Raw genomic sequence first — 19964 nt, 5'->3', positions numbered from 1 at the left:
TATTAGTAGCTTTTGGTAATCCTCGGCCTCCATCTTAATAATGTCACTCGGGTAATTCCAACTAATATTTCATGGATTATTAGCATTAGTTATTCCCATCATGTTACTGGTAGTACTTTTTCTTCCTTAATGGATGTTGTTGATGTGTGTCCTTGTCCCGTGGGTATTCTCGATGGCACCTCTATTATGGCTACTAAAGAAGGCATACTATATCTTACTCCACGTATTACCCTTCATCTCGTTTTATTTGTGCATCAAATTAATTATTTTGAATTGTTATGTTTAATTTAAGTCTAACTTGTGTGTTATTCAAGACCTACGCTTGAGGGAGACCATTGGAACGAGTGAGCAACGGGATGGATTGTATTCTCTTCGGCAAGGGTCTACAATTCAAGTTGTCTCATCAGTGGATAAAACTATACTTCTATGGATATCTAGCACAGTCATTTGGGTCATCCTTCCGAAAGAGTAGTTAAGTTGCTTCCTTTTCATATTAAATGTCGCACTCATTTGAAACAAGGTTGCAAGATTTATCATTGTGCTAAACATTATGGAACTAGTTTTCCTATTAGTTATAACAATACTTCTAGCACTTTTAAATTGATATATTGTTGTTTATGGGGTCTTTATCCCACTCCTTCCTCTTGTGGAGCTTGATATTTTTTTACTATTATGGATGAATTTTCCTGTGCTATTTGGGTATATATGTTGGTTGATAAAACTGAAGTTGTCAAGATGTTTATGTCATTTATTACCATAGTTAATTGTTAATTAAATTTCTCAAAGCGTTTAAAAATTATTTATAGTGACAATGGTATCAATTTTCATTGCTTACGAGATTATTTCTTCGCAAATGGCATATTATTTCACAGTTCTTGTGTGGGGATTCGCCAACAAAATGGTTGTGTTGAACGAAAACATCAACACATTCTCAATGTTGCTAGAGCCTTGCGTTTTGATGGTGGTTTGCCTATTTATTATTTGGGTGAGCGTGTTTTTGCTACTTCTCATATTATTATCCGTACGCCCCCCCCCCCTCTTCTCCATGGCATTACCCCTTTTGAGAGTTTGTTTGGACAACCCCTACTTTCATTGAATTGTGTGTTTTTGGCTCCCTCTGTTTTGCCCATAATCAACGGGCAAAGGATGATGATAAATTTCCTAGTAGGAGTCAAAAATGTATGTTTTGGGTTATCCCTTTGAGAAAAAAGGATGGACATAATTTGATATGGAGAAAAAAGAATTTTTTTGTGTCCCAATCAAGATGTGAAGGTTATGAGAATGTTTTTCCCTACTTGAATGTTGTCGACACCAATATTAATCTCTCTTTTGAAACTTAACATGCCATCTACATTAGTGATTTTTGTGATTATTCTCCTTATGATCCTCCTCATGATATATTGCCTTCCCCTGATACTTCTCATGATGACTTACCTACCCCCTAATTACGGATGCCCTGGACTTAGTAAACCCCCCCCCCCCCAACTATGAGTGACAACATGGCTACTCCTTCTCCATCCTCTTTACCCACAGTTCCATTTTCTATCCATTTTCTATGGAAGTCTCCTTACCCTCTGCTTCATCCCTGCCATCTGATTCCCCTCAACAACACTCCTCTTCCATGGTGATGCCCTTATCGAGATATCAAATTTTTTTCAGGGGTGTGATCCCATTATTCTCATCACAATCACGGTCTCCATGGTCTATTCTCCAACAAATATAGCAGAATAACGGGAGTCTTTCGTACTTGACATTTATTTGCATAGTATCTCCCCCTCTTAATTTGAGTTTAACATTCTTTCTTAAGGGTTTTTTATATCAACAATAATACGAACCCAACTGATCGATTGATGTCTACCACATCCTCTTTGTCAATTTTTACCAGAGTTCCTATTTTGCTTGCAAGCATATGAACATTATATTCATTACCCCTACCCTTGAAAGGTAAATTGTAAAACCTCACCCGGCCCGCATAGGGAAGTGAGTGAAGTTGTAATTCAGAAGGCTTACCATCATCTTGTATCTCGCTTAAGCACATAGCATTCTTATTGAAGTGCCACGGTCGTCCCTCCATTATCCTTGCTTTGTCACGTCAATGAAGTAGTTAAAAAAAAAAAAAAATTGTCCAGTTTCCTTGACTCCATTCCATGCTTGGGCTACCAAATTTTTTTCATGATCTCCATTAATGTGTTAGCATTAACATTCTTCCTAGCCCAGAACTTCCCAACAATCATTAATGAGGTTTTATCGTCCTCATCATTACTATTGTCGATGTTCCAAACTACTTCATCCTCCTTACTTCCAAGCCTCCGCATCTCTATCCTCCGCCTCCATCTCTATGTTACACGAAAATAAAAATACTAAGAAATTGAATTTTAATTGGTTTTGTTTTTATTTAGTTGTTATGATTGACTTTTCGAGGGAATTTCGAGAAAATTGCCTTCCTAGAAGGACAAATTCTAGGATTTCGTAGGAATCACCCTTGCAAATAGAAAACCCTAAAGGGATTATAGGTTTTTGTGATTGTTGATGCTACCCGACAAGACAATTGTGATTAAAACAACAACTATCACTGCAAGACTGCAATCTATAACCCATTGAGTATTGACTCAATCCTTACTTGCCCTATTATTAAAAAATTTAGTTCTTTTAAAAGCTTTTAGCCCATTCACTATATTGTGACAAATGACAATGACCACGCTGTCCAGGCATTATGAAAAACAACTTGGACTCTTGAAAATTCATCCTTCACGGGCCTAACAAGAGAAAAGTATTCTTTGAGCTGGATATAAAGACAAAAGCTTATCTAGAGTTTTGCTTAAATTTGTGAGTTTGCAGGCTTTGAGTTTGAGTCAAATTTGACAAATATTTTACCCAGCCGGGCCGAGACTACCAAAGCTTGGGTTTTGCACGCTGGATCCGAGCCACTAACTGGACTCTAATTATAATCAAAAGCATATTAAAGTTGTATATTTAAGAAATATTTAAATATAATGGTTCTTAACAAATTACATAAAAGTTGTATTTTTTTTACTTAAATAGTTAATGCGTATATAAGTAGTTGTTCTTTTGATGAAATTGAAACATTAACTAATAAGAAAAATGTTTAAGGTAGATATTTAAGAAATCTTATATATATATATATATATATATATATATATATATAAATATATGTTGGGATCCGGTGTGAATAGGTCTCTATGTGAGAACACTTTTTTATGTGAGAATGAATCTCATCCGTAGGGTACCAAGAGAACCAAGAAAAAGACATTGAGCAACTAAGCCTGCAAAACTATGAGAAATATCATAGTGACCATGTGTTATATCATAATAACCCATCTATCACATGTTTAAAGAAATTAGTCAAGAAAAAAAATTACTATTTTCATATCATGGTGACCCTTTGCTATATCATAGTGACCCTCGGTTTTATCATAGTAGCCAACAGAACCCTCTGCTATATCATAGTGACCCTCTACTGTATCATAGTAACCAACACACTTTATGAAAAAAATAGTGTAGAATCCGCACATAATCGAACTAAAACATTGAAAAACTAAAACTCCATGAATGACAATACAAAGGAGAGAGAAAGGGAAGATAGAGAGAGAGAAAAAAAGTAGCGTGACAGGAGTGGGGAAAAAGGGGGTAAGGGTTAAACTAAATTACAAAAATGTCATTACTCATAAGTGTATTTAAAATGGTTAGATTAGATTAGATCCAAAGGTCCAGATTTGTTCTCACATAAAAAAGTGTTCTCACAAGAGCCCTCCTCTCTCTATATATACTAGCAATTTGCGCACCCGATGCGTGCCTCATTTTATAAAAAAAAAAAAAACAAATTCAACCTTTTTTGGACATTAGCAAAGGTTAAATTTGATCCATGATCCCAAAATTGTAACCGGAAAGTATAAACTAATTTCAGTTTTTTTCCTTGTCTAACTTCTAAATTTTGTTTTCACACATTAAAATTTAAAATTTTCATCATTTTAAATCTTGTCCTTTTCTAAATTTTAACACTTTGACCTTCAATTATATTTGAAATGAAATTTTAAATTTTTCATACACAATTTGATATTGTAATTTTTTTTTTTAGAAAAACAAAAATCGTTACTTTTCGGAAATTAATGTAGTTTTTTTTTCTGAAAATGGATTTTTGCAAAAGTTTGATATTGTTTTTTATTTTTCAAAATTTATTTCTGAACATGGATTTTTTGCGGGCAAAAATTTTAATATTGGCATTTTTTAAGAAAAAAATAAATTTATTTTATATGAAAATGAATTAAATTTAAGTCTGATTGTATAAAACCCCTTTTGAACTCATTGCTATCATCTCCATTTTTTAACTACATAACAGTCGACTAAGTTGCTATTGTTTATTTCACTAATGTGAAATAATTTTGAAGGTTAAAAGAGTTATGTACCTTTTTGAAAGTTCGCAAATTGCCGATGGATGAATGTGTGATATCGTCGTCAAAATCTTATGTTCTTCTCAGTTTTGTGTTTATAGGTAACCTTTGTGAGTATGTAATTGTGAATGGTTCTTGAGAATAGTGATTTGTAAGCAAATTTTTGTAAATGTTTTTGTATGTATTGACATTTTAGGTTATTAGTTTTAGTTTATATGCTAATTTTAAGTTTTAATAAAGTTTCTTGATAATTTGAGTGATCTGCGCGATTTTTATAACGTGATTTTCTCAATTGTATGAGTGTTTTGTAAAGTTTCTTCTTTTGAGTAATTTGTGAGTGTGTTGTAAATTAATTTTCGTTAGTTTTCTTTTAAGTGCCAATTTTGATTTTAACATTTCTTTTGTAATTTAGAAAGGGAAGGGGGGCAAAATAGGCGTTTCAAAAAAGGACACTATTGCTCCTCCCTTCCCTTATATAATAGAGATTATCACAAAATATATCTTTTGAAATAAAGATAGAAACTTGATTTCGAGAATATTTCAGGTCGGGAGAAAAACAAGTCAAGTAAAATCAATTAATCGTTAATAACAGGTTGTGTTGAAAAGCAGTTGGTTCAAATAGGTTATGTGATTAAAATAGGTCGAGTCAAATAGGTCACTAGTTGTAATCGGTCGATTTTTTTCGTTTATCTCTTATTGAATGATTTCGAGTTATACTGAGCCATGTCACTTACGGGTCGTATTGTTTTCAAATCGAATACAGATCGAATTCTGACTTGAGCCTGGGACGGATCAAATTGGTTATGCTTCACTGCTTTCGTAGTTATAATTAGGTTAGATGCGAATTATTTTCGGTCAGTTTTACGGATTGCGTTTGGAGGGTAATACCTCTATAATAGCATAAGTGTATATTACTAAGGAACAGAGAAAATATAATGGGGTGGGCATATCATTGTTTAATGGTTTAATTACAAAGAGAGGGTGACAAGATGCTTTTAATTAACTAAAAAAAAAGAGTTGGTAGATTGAGCCTTGATGCACACAGCACAATGTTATAACTGACTCCAAGCGGAATGAGTATACGACTTTTATGAGATTACATTACTCGAGTTGGAAGATCAGATAGTAGATGCGAAAACTAATTATTAGGCTCGGGCTACGCCTCGGGTAAGAAAAAACATTCATTTATTAATATAATACTTTATGATAATAACAATAAATACAACTTAGTCTAGTGGTTAAAACTTTAGCATATGTACTTGAGGTCTCCAGTTCAAATCTTATATTCTACAATTTCTTAATTTTTTTTATTGTACATGGATTATATGAACTAAAACTCCCTAGCGAGAGCGTCACGTGGCACATTTTCTTATTTTCGCACACCTTTTAATATATTTGTATAGATGGGGTGAATAACGACTTAGTGAGTGGGCTAACAATCTTCGAAAAGATTATTTAAAAAAAAATAGTAATTAATAATGAATTATCAATAATACTTTTTGACTATTAATGATGTCTTGATTTAATGATTAACTAGTTATTAGGCCCGGGCTATGTCCCGGGTAAGAAAATTTTCATTTATTAATATTGTACTTTGATATGATATCACTAAATACAACTTGGTCTAGTGGTTAAAACTTTAGTACATGAACTTGAGGTCACGGGATCAAAACCTATACTATGCAATTTCTAATTTTTTTCATTGTACATGGATTACATGAACTAAAACTCCCTAGGGAGAGCGCCACGTGGCACCGTTCCTAATTTACGCACGCCTTTTAATATATTAGTATAGATATATTATTTATCTAAATGATAGATCACCTTCTCCCTTCTGTAACTTGTAATTTTATGTAAAATTCTAACGTCGAACAATATATATATATATATATATATTATATATATTATATTATATATATATATATATATATATATATCTCCAACTCTTGATTACCTTATAAAGGTTGTAGGAATCAACTGCCTTCCTTCCTTTGTCGGCTTCAATCATGGAGTCCCAAGTACCTTTTCCTCTTCCACCCTCACATCCTCGCCCTTCAGTCTATCACATTTAGCACATGCATAATGCACAAAATTAATTTCAATTCACGTTTTTCAAGTAAAAAGAATGCATAACTGTAAACTGTACGAAGAGACCAACAAATGGAGGATAAGAAGATTGAGAGAATCTAATATCAAGGAGGGTAACATTGGAGAAGTTATACTATGCACAAACTAGCTTTTTATGCACGCGATGCGTGCGATGATATTTTTAGGTCTAGTTATTACTAAGTAGTAAACAAAAAGAAAATGCAAGTTAGTATTTTAGTTCACCTCCATTTTGTGAATAAGATTCTTTGAAATACAATCAAATAGTACTCCTTCTACATTCTGTTCTTTCTTTTGCAGTCATTAACTCTTTGCATTTAAGTAGCATTACAGTATTACTCCCTTAGTTAAACTTATTTCTATTGAACAAAAAAAAAAATTGAGTCCATATTATCTGTTACGTTGAATTTCCAATGCAACAATATTATAATTTGGCTAATTTATACTTTGATCTACACTTGTATTTGAAACCCATATTATAATTTGGCTAATTTATACTTTGATCCACACTTGTATTTGAAACCCAAAATTTTGAGTGACGTGTTGTAGCCTGTAGGCACATCCTTCTAGAATTTTAACAAAAAATATTTCACTACCTTTTCCACTACTTGGCAACATCAGTATAATTCACTACTTTTGCTATTCATTTTCTCTCTCCTCTCACTACAAATCTACAAACCATATTTTCAAGGAACCTAGTTCATCAAACTATACACTATACAATAAGAAAATCAGCCTTTTCAAGTATTAAGCAAAGCAGTAGATCTAATTCATCAAAAATCCATCAGCCGTATCAACCACTTTTGAAGGAAGCAAACCAACTTCATTTTTTCTTGGGTCGATTTTCTAACAAAGAAAGTTAATTTCTTAAATCAACTTCAGTTTTTTCTTGGGTCGATTTTCTATCATCCCAAAATTTAATCCAAAAGTATGAATCAATTTCATTTTTTTTTCCCTTGCCTAACATCTAAATTATGATTTCACAAACTTATATTTAAAATTTTCATCAGTCTCATATTTAAAATTATATTTGAGATAAAATTGTAAATTTTCATACACAATTTGATATTGGAATTTTTTTAAAAAAACAAAAATCGTTTCTTTTATCTTGTTTTCTGATTTAACATGAAAATGAATTAAATTTAAATTGTATAAAAACCCTTTTTTTCCATTTCAAAATTTTACAGTTGTCTTGGTGCTTAATTTCACTATTTGTTTTCGCAAAATAATGTAATTTTTTTTTCTGAAAATGGTTTTAGCAAATTAATTTAATTTTTTTTCTGAAAATTGATTTTTGCAAAAACCGTTCGCGAAAACTTTGATTTTGTTTTTTTTTCAAAATTTATTTGTGAAAATGGTTTTTTTGCAAAAGTTATGAGCAGAATTTTTAATATTGGAATTTTAAAAAAAACTAAATTTTTTACTTTTATCTTTTCTCATTTCATGTGAAAATAAAGGGTTAAATTTAAGTCCTTTTTAACTAATTGCTATCATCTCCCTTTTTTCTGTTAGTCGCTACATAACAATTGCTATTGTTTTTTCAACTAATTTGAAATAACTTGGAAGATTAAAAGAATTATGTACCTTTTTGGAAGTTTGCAAATCGCCGATGGACAAATGTGTGATATCCCCGTCGAAATTTTATGTTTTTTACAGATTTTTATGCATATAGATAAAGAATAATTTGTAAGTGAAATTTGTGAGTTCTTGAGAACAATGATTTGTAAGTGAATTTTGTGAATGTTTTTTTATGTATTTACGCCCTACTATATTAGTTTTGGTTTGTAAGTTAATTTTTAGTTTTTTGTAAAGTTTAGTGATTTGCGGGATTTCTTGAACGTGATTTAGAAAGGGATTTGTAAAGTTTCCTAACATAAGTGATTTGGGAGTGATGTTGAAATTTAATTTCCGGTAGCTTTGTTTGAATCCCCATTTTGATATTGATATTATCTTTGTAATTTAGTAAGGGAAAGGGGGCTAAATAGTCAGTTCAAAAGAGGACACCATATGTCTCCCCTTGCCTTATGTAATAGAGATAATGCCTAAATGCTCTAAAAGCACACAAAGTTAGATCACTTTTAAGGGCTTTTTTTTCCTTATTATTTTAAATCATTTTTTTCTTATCTGACAGTCTTATAAATGAGCAAAAAGGTGCTCCGAGAACATATTTGTAAAGTTTTCCACAGTTCAAAAAGAGCTGTAAACTAATTTTGTTTATAACAACAGATACTATATTATATCAGTCAAAAACCCCAAAAAAAAACTTGAATATACGGTCCACAATAACTTGTTGTGCACCAATTATTGTGTAATATAGTCATTTTTTATTTGATGCAATTAATTTTTAATCGATATGGTCAAATGTTAATTGATATAATTAGTCTTTGTAAAATACAATTACCTTTTGCAAACTCGGTTTTTGTGTAACATCGTCAGTTTTTGAATAATATATACGGACATTTTCTTATATAAGCAGTTTTTGTATTATATTGTCAATTTTATATGCTATAGTATGTTATTGTGTGATATAGTCAATTTAGTTTCATAAATAAAATAGATGTTAAAAAGGTAGTAGATTGACATGAAAAGATAGTCTACTGAAATCAAGATCTTAGTTGTCTTAATATACGTATATATACTTAACAGATGTTAGTTAAATGTTGGTTTTTCTATATATACTGCTTTTTTTATTAATTATACTACATTTATGATTAAAAGTACTAGTTTTTTTTCTAAAAGTCAAACAATGTTCTAAACATTGTAGCTTTTATAATAGTTATGAATTGGATACTTCTCCCTATTTGTAAATTCTCTTGGTTGTTTCGGAAGTAAGTTTTTTTTTTTTTTTTGGAGAGGAAATTTCTTGAGCTTAGGGATGCTTATCGAGCGAGTCAGCCACAAGCTAACATGTGCTCAACTCGACTAGTTAAGGTATCGAGTCTAGTTTGAGTCGAGCTATATATTTCTTATTGAGTTTGAAATTCTCTATCTCGACTCGACTCGTTTTAGGGTTGCGAATCGAGTTTGAGTTGCTCCCGAGCATATATACTTAATTAATCCTTTAAATTGTTCGCAATAAATTTTTCTCAATTTTTATATTAATCTACTACCTTATTTAACGTCTCAATTTTGATAGTCATTTGAAGTAACTTACAAATAATTATTTCAATATTTTCAACTAAATATAATTGATATTTGAAACATTGTGACATATACATACAAAAGTTATTTGAATATGTGGTTTGATGTTAACATAAAATTATTCAAATTCAAGCCTATATTTTCCTAACAAGCTCAATTCATCTGAGTGCACTCTAACCCAATAGTATCCTTGGACATCTCACACCAACTTAGTCATCCCGACCGTCTCTTCTCCTTCATTTTTTCACTTGATTCTTGAACTACTTCATACATTTTTAAAAACAAATAAATCGAAAATCTTACTACTAAATGAATTATACTAGTCACTAAATGAAATAAACTAGTAATTGAATGGTATAAAGAATGTGATTAATAAATGGATTATACTAGTAATTGAATGCATTAAATAATGTCATTAATGACTGGATTAAATTGTTCACTAAATAAATTAAAGTAGTCATTATATTCAGAAAGGTGGTCCATTTTCTTCTTAAAATTAGGGTTTGATCGCTGCCTAAATTTAAAATAAATCTAAAAATCTTTTATAAGACCAACTCATATATATATATATATATATATATATATATAATATATAATGATTAAAAATTTATCGATTAGCTCACGAGCTGCTCAACTCAATTAGCACCCTTACTTGGGAGTAAGATAGGGTCCTCAAATTAAACTGAATCTTAGGGCGTCTTCAACAATAGCTTTGGAGGTAGTTTTAGTGTTTTGACTAAGTCAAAACTCTAATAATGGGGAAAAGTTGTGCTTGGTGAAGTAGAGTTTGGAATAGTTTTTGCTATTTGAACTAGTGTTTTAGAAAATTAAAGCTATAGATATTAGTTTTTGTGGTTGAGATAGCTTTTGGAGTATCTTTTGAAGATTAAATATAATTTATTTTATTATTTTTTACACCAACAACTAATTTTACCAAACACTGATTATCATAAAAAAATTATTTTCATGATCAAACTCTAACCGCTTATATATGACAGATGACAATTAGTACAACAACTAACAACTACTCTTGCAACTAACAACTATCACAATAAATACTTTTGTCGAACAAACACTTAATCTCTATTATATAAGCCAAGGGAGGAGCTGTGGTGTCCCCATTTGAAATGACTAGAATACCCTTTAATAAATTAAAACAACTTTTTTTATAATAGATTTGAAAATGAGAATAAATGCAACTTGCCATATAGAATAAGTCAAAAATGGAATATGCAATCACAATTAATAACTTGACTAGATTGACACAATCAATTCACGAAATTAATTAGAATCTTCAATTTGAAAAAAGTTAGTGATATATGTTGACAACACAATACTTTGTATTTACAAAGTTCAAACAATATGATTTGTTAATATTTACAATCGTTAAAGAACTATACTAAAGCCGCTGACAAAGAATTATTATTAAATCTCGACCAAAATTTTCTAACAGTTAAAAATCGGTCACCTTTAGCTCAAAAAAATAATAAGATATAAAAAAACCTCAATAGTTTAAATCACTACCAAGATAATTTTAGAGTAAAAAATATTTGTACATAAGATTGTCGACGCACGCATCGCGTGTATATACGGCTAGTTAATACTATAAGGTAACGAAAATGTGAATATTATATTGTTTAACAAACTTAACAATGGTTAAACAATCTTTTCTTAAACTACCACGAAGTACCTTATTTGTTCTCACCCAACATCAAAAATCTTAAAAGAGATACCATATACTTCATCTGTTTCATAATACTCGCTACACTTTTTATTGTGGAAAGTTTCACATTACTTGCTATATTTCTTTTTTGAGCAATAAACTCTCTATATCTCTTCCATCTCACATGGATTCCTTACCTTTTTACTCTCTACCTCTCTCTTCTCCAAAAATTACCTAAATACCCGTGAATTGAAAAGTATAACAAGTAATATAAAACGGAGAAAGTATCATCTTCCCAAAACCCGACCTCTTTTAGCAAATTCCATTATTTAGCGGCCATTTGATTAGGACGTTACAAAAAGAGAAAAGAACATTGATTTCACTATTTAAAAATTGTTTGGTTGGTGGGTTTTGGTTTTCCCTTTCGCCCAACATTACCCCAAATCCCTGAACTTGATTCCCCATCCCACCCTCTCCACCTAGAATGAGGGGTAACGGAAACCCCCTTTGACCACCCATCTCACTCCTATAACCACCCCATAACAACCACCTCTATCAACATTCAACAAGACCTAACCCATAACCTTCTTGAAACCACTCACAATCTCTCGAAACCACCACCAACCTCCGGAAACCAATCAGACCCCCCCCCCCCAAATACCTCCTTACAACAACCGCACCCAAAAACCCTCCATAGCCCTAAACCAACTCTTTATCAAAAACCTCCCACCCACTCCCAAAAATAACTCAAAAACACCGAAACTTACGCCCACACTTCGGAGTCAACCTCGCAGCCTTAGAAGATGATGTCAATGATAAGGGTTTAGAGTGCGGCTGATGTGACCCACAAATGAGGAAGAGATCTAGTCGTCTAGTCGAGCAAGGGGGGCAATCCGGCGGGGAGGGGGCAGCTGGGTGGAACGAAGAAGAGATTGTTACTACACTTTGACTCCTCCACCACGCATAAAGTCATGAATATAAAAAGTGTTTTAAAATGGAAAAATTGATATGAAAAAATCTTAATCTTCTCCTTAAAATAATCTCAAATTTGATTTATTTCATAATAATTTTAACTTTGAAGGGAATCTTCTCAAAATAAATCAAATCATGACTTTTCTTGCCTACACTAATTCGTTTTAGGTCTATAATATATAGAAAATTAATAGTTCATATTATTTTGAGAAGGAAATCCTATAGTTGAAATTATTCTAAAATAATCAAAACTTGCAATTATTTTTAAAAAATTGGTGAAAGTTGGAACTATTCATGTCAATCCTTTTATAATCTGGCTCAATGTGTAAAAAAATACCAATTACTTTTGCCCATTCTCTCGCAAACTTATGATTATTTTCTAATAAGAAAAACTTCTGATCAATTCCTCCAATAAGACACTACCAGTTATTAACTTGTTGGAGTTTTTTTGACATGTTGTACAGGTTACAAGTCAACTTAACCTACTGGAGGAATTTTGATGTAAAATTTGTATTATTAAAAAATAATCAAAAATTTGTATTATTGCAAGAAAACGGTAAAAAGTTTGTATTATTGTAGTTAAAAAATTCAATTATTTATATAGTTAATGATTTAATAATGGTCAATGTTTTGGGTGGTCAAATATTCAAATTAAATCAGAGTGTAATTAACAACTAAATTATTTAGATAAATTTTGTATACAAGACAGTTGGAGAAAGCGAGATCAAGCAATATAATTATACCTGAAGGGCAGAAGTGGAGGCACCAAAGAGAAAATCATCAGGGAAATATTCCTTACTCACATCATAATTAGGTAATGGACTTGGAGGTGGGATTGCATCCAGAGTTAAATTATGAGTATACTTTCCATGCACAAGAGGCGATCCAATAACTTGATGATCTTCCTTAGAGCATTTCACAACTTGAAGATCATGCAAATATTTATTTCTTGTAAATTGAGGAATCAACAACTTTGGATTTTTAATCTTAGGGGTGGGTGGTACAGCAATATGAAATAATGGGTTTGAAAATTGAAGGAGAGACATGTTTTGGTTTTGCAAAAAGAAAACACACTTGATGAGATGAGGGATCGAGTTACGTTGTATGATGCTCTTTTTGCACCTATTTGCGCACTTTTTTATAAGCCAATTTATCACCTATGTCATCAAACCAACTACCCTTCCAATTTTTGTTTTCTTTTACTTGTTTATGCATCATGCATGTTCTATTATATTCGTTTAGCTTATTATTACTCTGTCAGTTTTTTCCATTCCAATTCATTAAAAGTAATTGTGCTTCCTAATCCAATAATGTTTTGGCAGTTTTTTAAATGTTCTGACATTTTTTTAAAATATTTTGCCAACCATTGTGATCCACCAAATTATGATACATTAATCTTGAGATAAATGCATCCATCTCCCCCCAAAAAAAAAGTGAAAGTATTGGGTCAGACCGTCTGACCCAATACCTTCCGTCAGACGGGCTGAGCCCATCAAAACGCGCGGGTTTTTTTTTCATATTTGTTTTCTTTTTGTTGATTACCACTTTTGTTTATTTTAAAAAAAACATTTAACGGTTATTAGGTCATATCTTTTTACGAAATTTGAAATTGTTTTTTCGATATCTGCTTGATTCTCGCTAGTTTTAAAACTGATTCTTCTTCTTTTCAAAGAAACCGATTCCTCTATATTAATTACTGATTATTTCTAGAATTTTTCTGGTTCTCTGCTTCTCTGCTGTTGAAATTTTGCTTGTTTTTTTGTTCGTAATTCATTACTGTTGCATCGCAAATATGGTGAAGAGGATCAGAGATGATGATTTGTATAATTTCGTTTGATTTTTGCTGCAAATTTTTTTTTTTTCAAATTCTTAGCGTTTTGTTGTTGTAATTGTAATGTAGCCCGAAGTTGAAGAAGGTGAAGACTGTCGCATCTTCAGGAAAAATTTTGGTACTGTCTATTGCTGGGAAGAAGAAAGAGAAAGATGGTGATTATGATCCAAGGTATATTTCAAGTTCTTAGTGTACTTGAGATATTTATTTTGTTTTTTTCTATTTTTGGATGTTTTCAGTTTATTATTGTATTTATTTCATGTTGTTAGGGTTTGTGTTTCAGTTTATGTTGTTTTGTATTATTCACATATGTTTTCAGTTGATGTTATTTTTCAGTTGATATTTATATTCTTTCAGTTGATTCTAGTATTCTTTCAGTTGCTTCTTGTATTCTTTCAGTTGATGTTGTTTTTCAGTTGATATTTATATTCTTTCAGTTGATTCTAGTATTCTTTCAGTTGCTTCTTATATTCTTTCAGTTGATGTTGTTTTTCTTTCATTTAAACATTTCTACCTTTCGTTTGGTGTTTTTCATTTGTTCTTCTTTACTTTTTTTTTTGTAAAATAAAGATGTGTAACTGAAAAATGAAGAAGTGTAACTGAAACAATGTAAATTATAACTGAATATTTTTAGTCTCATTGGAATACAATGAAATAAAAGAATCATTATACTAAATGAAATAATAAGAAGTCTAACTGAAAAAATATAGAAGTCTAACTGATGAAACAATGTAAATTATAACTGAAATTTTGTAGTCTTTATTGGGAATACAATGAAATGAAGGAGTCATTATACTAAATGAAATAATAAGAAGACCAACTGAAAAATAAAGAAGTCTAACTGAAACAATGTAAATTCTAAATGAAAATTTTAAGTGTAATTGGAATAGAATGAAATGAAAGAATCATTATACCAACGGAAAAATAAAGAAGTCTAACTGAAGTACTATATAGAGTAGCTGAAAAACAAACAAGTCTAACTGAAGCACTATATAGACTACCTGAAAAACAAACAAGTCTATCTGAAGCACTATATAGACTAGCTGAAAAAAAAAACAAGTCTAACTGAAGCACTATATAGACTACCTGAAAAACAAACAAGTCTAACTGAAGCAATGTAAATTTTAAATGAAAATTTTAAGTGTAATTGGAATAGAATGAAATGAAAGAATTATTATACTAAATGAAATAATAAGGACTAACTAATAAACAAACAAGTCTAAGTGAAGCACAATAAAGACTAGCTGAAAAACAAAGAAGTCACTTTAAAGGATTGTAATTAAAGGCTAGCTGAAAAACAAACAAGTGTTACTGAAGCACTATATAGACTAGCTGAAAAACAAACAAGTCTAACTGAAGCACTATATAGACTACCTGAAAAACAAACAAGTCTAACTGAAGCACTATATAGACTAGCTGAAAAATAAACAAGGCTAACTGAAGCACAATAAAGACTAGCTGAAAAACAAAGAAGTCACTTTGAAGGACTGTAAAGACTAGCTGAAAAACAAACAAGTGTAACTGAAGCACTATATAGACTAGCTGAAAAACAAACAAGTCTAACTGAAGCACTATATAGACTACCTGAAAAACAAACAAGTCTAACTAAAGTACTATATAGACTAGCTGAAAAATAAACAAGGCTAACTGAAGCACAATAAAGACTAGCTGAAAAACAAACAAGTCTAACTGAAGCAATATAAATAGTAATATAACTAACTGAATCTCGAGTAGCTGAAAAATAAACAAGTGTAAATTTGAATACAATTAGTGACTGGAATATAATTCGAGTAGCGCCATATTCATTCGGATGCCTTGTCTTCATTTTACACTTCTCAAAATGTCCTTTTACTCTCAAAATAAACAAGTCTAACTGAAGCAGAATAGAATGAAATGAAAGAATCATTATACTAAATGAAAGAATAAGAAGACCAACTGAAAAATAAAGTAGTCTAACTGAAAAAGAAGTGACCTTTGTATTCTTTCAGTTGCTCTTTGTATTCTTTCAGTTGATGGTGGTCTTCTTTCAGTTGATGTTTGTATTCTTTCAGTTGAACTTTGTATTCTTTCAGTTGATCTTTGTATTCTTTCAGTTGATGTTGTTTCTTGTTTTCAGTTAGTCTTATTGTTTGATTAAACTTTCTTTCTTTCAGATGTGATAAATCATTGTCTAAGAAGAAAGGCAAAGTTGATTTATCACCATGAAGTTTTCATTTTCAAGGTCTAATCTACGATGACAGAAAGACACTTTGATAGATCGTACGTTTTTTCATTATTCTCCTTTTATATTATATGATTGTTTCTTTTTTTTTAAATTTATTTTTGTTCACTTCTCTTAGGAATTTCACTGAGCAAGAAATGAAGTCTATTAGTCTACAAGTATTGTCAGACTATTCTCATTTAAATGAAGTTGTTAGTAACTCAGTGATGAGCAGAAAAGAGATTAGGGAAATTGGGTTTGGGAGTCTCTTAGATATTAGGATAAAGAAGTTCTTGTCCTAATTGAATTTGGAGGTGTTGTTTAATTACAATGCTTCGGAATGATGTTTTCGACAAAGAATGGTAAATGATTTTTAATAAGTTTACCATTAGTGATGTTTTGGTTTACCTGTGTCAGATAAACCAGTTGAGGTTATAGATGATGATGCCTTTAGGAGGAAAGGTAGTCAGTAGAGGCTGGAAGTGCCAGGAAGGATTGGCATAGGTTCTTGGTATTTCTGACCCCAAGAAGCCATACATTGGTAGAAAAAATTGGGATGATTTGTTTAAGAAGCATCAATCTGGGGATGATTTGAAGAAGTTATTTGTTATCTTTTGCTTGTCCAAGCTTCTATGTCCAATAGCTGATTTAGGGTCTGTCCTGAAGTGTGCCAAGAGTTTGGAAGATGTATCTACGATTTTAAGCTACGACTGGTGTGGATATATCTTAAGAAGTCTTTGTGCTGCTGTTTTGGACTGTCATCAGTCTATAATGATGAAGAAGAATGAGCTGGGACAGAAGAAAGTAACATTCAAGCTTCGGGGATGCATTAGCGCTTTGGCTCTTGCTGTTATTCACAACTTCAAATGTCGTAATCTGGATTTTTCAAATGTCAGTAAGCCATTTATCACTTATTGGCAGTAAGAGAAGGATTTGAGTAGTGTTGTGAAGCAGTTTGAGATCAACATGGATTTTATTCTGCCGGTGAAGCGTGAAAAACAGAAGCTTGAGTTTAAAGCTCCTAGTATTAGTGCTGCTAGTAGGAAGTCTGGTTCTCCTATAATAAAGGTGGTTGAGGGTCCATCACCTTCAACTAGGCAGCTTGTTATGGATCTTCCTCATAGTTTGATGACTGATGAGGAAATAGATTCTCTTGATGTTCCTGTGAGTTCATTTATCTTATGTTTTTATTATTGTTATACTCTTAAACTCTAAGTGAAGACTGTTAACCTCTAACTGAAATAATGTCAGTTCTAGCTGAAGAGTATATACATACCAAATGAAAATATTTTTATTTCTTTTCATTTCATTTAATATAAAGACCAACTGAAAAGCAAATAATAAGTGTAACTGAGAAATAAAGAAGTCTAACTGAGAAATAAAGAAGTCTAACTGAAACTAAATAAGTCTAACTGAAAACTAAATAAGTCTAACTGAAAATTAAATAAGTCTAACTGAAAACTAAATAAGTCTAACTGAAAACTAAATAAGTCTAACTGAAAACTAAATATATAAGTCTATCTGGAAACTAAATAAGTCTAACTGAAAACTAAATAAGTTTATTTTTATTTCATTTAAGTTTTCATTTGATTGTTGGATTCTTTCAGTTGGTCCTTATTTTTTTGTTTATGTTGTTTCCGTATCATTATCATATTGATTTGTTTGTTTATTTTGTTTTGCTCTTTTAATCGAAAGAATATGTGAAGAACATGCACAAGTTAAAGAGGAATGCGCTTGCATTCTGTCAAGTGAACTTGGAGATTGCCCAAAATATTCGGGAAGAAGGCGAGAAGCTGTCTCAAGACAGTATTTCTCTGGATGACAGTGAAGTATTTAATCCAGATTTTTTGAGTCAAATTGACGACATATGCAAGCGTCATTTGGAAGCGAAAGATAGTGCAAACAAAGTTGATCCTACAATTGCACTATTGGTGAAGCGGACTGTGGATTTGGAGTTCGAAAGAAATGAAGATGTTCCTGATTTGGATTCTGATGTTCATGGAGTTGAAGAGAAAGAAGGAAGTAAGTTCCTTTCATTATATTGTTTTCATTTTGTTGTTGTAGTTTTGTAATCTGGTTGGAATAAAAATTTTAGACTCTAACTGAAAGAAATGTTTAAATGAAGAAGTTAAATAGCTAACTTTGAGACTCTAACTGAAAGAATAAAAAGACCAACTGAAAACTTTGACAGTCTAACTGAAATAATATAACACCAGCGGAAAATGAGATGAATACTAAATGAAATTTTTCACTTCAATTGAGTTTTCATTTGATTACTGGATGTTTTCAGTTGATGGTTTTTTTTTTCATTTGGTGGAAACATTGTTTCAGTTCTTGTGTATTTAGTTGTTTTTTATGTTTTTTATTGTGTTGAATGAAAGATGAAGAGAGAGAAGAAGAGGAATGCTGATGATGATCAGCATAAAGATGATGATGATCATGATGATGATGATGATGGTGATGATAAGGATCACTAGAATTATAATGAGACAAAGCAGGATGATGCTGATGATGATGATGCTGGTCTTCAAGGAGATGAAGATAAAGGAGGAGATAAGGATTTGGATGCTGGTGTTCATGCAGATGGAGAGAAAGGTGGAAGTAAGTTCCTCTTATTGTATTGTTTCAGTTTGTTTAAATGAAAAGGTTAAATAGCTAACTGAAAGAATAAAAAGACCAACTGAAAACTCTGATACTCTAACTGAAATAATATTAATACTAGCTGAATATCATATAAATACGAAATGAAAATTTTGCTATTTGTTTTTATTTAATCTGGTGGAAAAATTATTTCAGTTTGTCAATGAATATATTGATTCATTTTTGGTTTTGTGTTTTTCAGTTCTTGTGTATTTAGATTATTTTTTTTTATTGTTTTTGTTTTTGAATGAAGATCATGAGAAAGAACCAAAGGAAGATGATAAGAAGACTGGCAATGCTGATGATGATGGTGGTCTTCAAGGAGATAAAGAGAAAGGAGGAAATAAAGAGTTGGATGCTGGGGTTCATGTAGATGGAGAGAAAGGAGGAAGTAAGTTTCTTTGATTTTATAGCTAACTGAAAGAATACAAAGACCAACTGAAAACTATGATACTGAAATATTATTTCAGTTTGTAACAATATGAAAACGAACTGAAAAATAAATAGGGCTAACTGAAGTACTATAAAGACTAGCTAAAAAATAAACAAGTCTAACTGAAGCACTATAAAGACTAGCTGAACAATAAACAAGTCAAACTGAAAGAATATTTAGACCAACTGAAAACTTTGATACTCTAACTGAAATAATATTAATACCAACTGAATATCATATAAATATCAAATGGAACTTTTTCTATTTATTTTTTATTGTTTTTGTTTTTGAATTAAGATGTTGAGAAAGAACAACCGAAGGAAGATGATACGAAGACGAGGAATGCTGATGATGATCAACTTAAAGGGGCTAAGGATAAGGATAAGGATAAGAGTACTCCTACTCCTCCTCCTGTTGTTGAAGTTGTTGAGAACGTATATAGTAGAAAGTCTTGGAGAGTTGATTCTTCTGCTAAAAGGAAAAAGATACCTGATTTCGATGGCCCTTCATTCCAACTATTAACTCCTAGTCCTGTTGTTGAGGATGTTGGATTTGCAGACAGTGCAGAG

General features: G+C 31.3%; 1 protein-coding gene and 1 long non-coding RNA gene across 4 annotated transcripts in view; one reads left to right on the top strand and one right to left on the bottom strand.

Annotated features, from left to right (window-relative positions):
- The window catches only part of LOC104893501 (beta-glucosidase 13), a 66363-nt gene extending 52861 nt beyond the window's left edge, over positions 1-13502 (bottom strand). The window contains exons 1-2 of one of the 2 annotated variants that reach the window (XM_010679604.4): positions 13035-13502; positions 6364-6468 (exon numbers count right to left, since the gene is read on the bottom strand). In XM_010679604.4, coding sequence (XP_010677906.1) covers positions 6364-6468; positions 13035-13337 — 408 coding nt within the window. In that variant the 5' untranslated portion in view covers positions 13338-13502. Of the gene's footprint in view, positions 1-6363; positions 6469-8099; positions 8721-13034 lie in introns of those variants that run through there. The other variant, XM_048637573.2, reaches the window with a different exon arrangement.
- Positions 11580-18368, top strand: LOC104893502 (uncharacterized). Of its 2 annotated transcripts, XR_008969517.1 has the most exons (4): positions 11580-13105; positions 14192-14293; positions 16740-17486; positions 18018-18368. It is a non-coding gene; the product is annotated as an uncharacterized LOC104893502 (long non-coding RNA). The 2 variants fall into 2 exon arrangements; XR_008969518.1 differs by lacking the exon at positions 16740-17486 and having other exon boundaries at positions 11583-13105; positions 18018-18367.
- The last annotated feature ends 1596 nt before the right edge of the window (positions 18369-19964 follow it).

This window comes from Beta vulgaris, chromosome 5, assembly GCF_026745355.1.
Source record: "Beta vulgaris subsp. vulgaris cultivar EL10 chromosome 5, EL10.2, whole genome shotgun sequence".
NCBI classification, from domain to species: domain Eukaryota; kingdom Viridiplantae; phylum Streptophyta; class Magnoliopsida; order Caryophyllales; family Amaranthaceae; genus Beta; species Beta vulgaris.
This window is presented reverse-complemented; position numbering and strand designations above follow the sequence as displayed.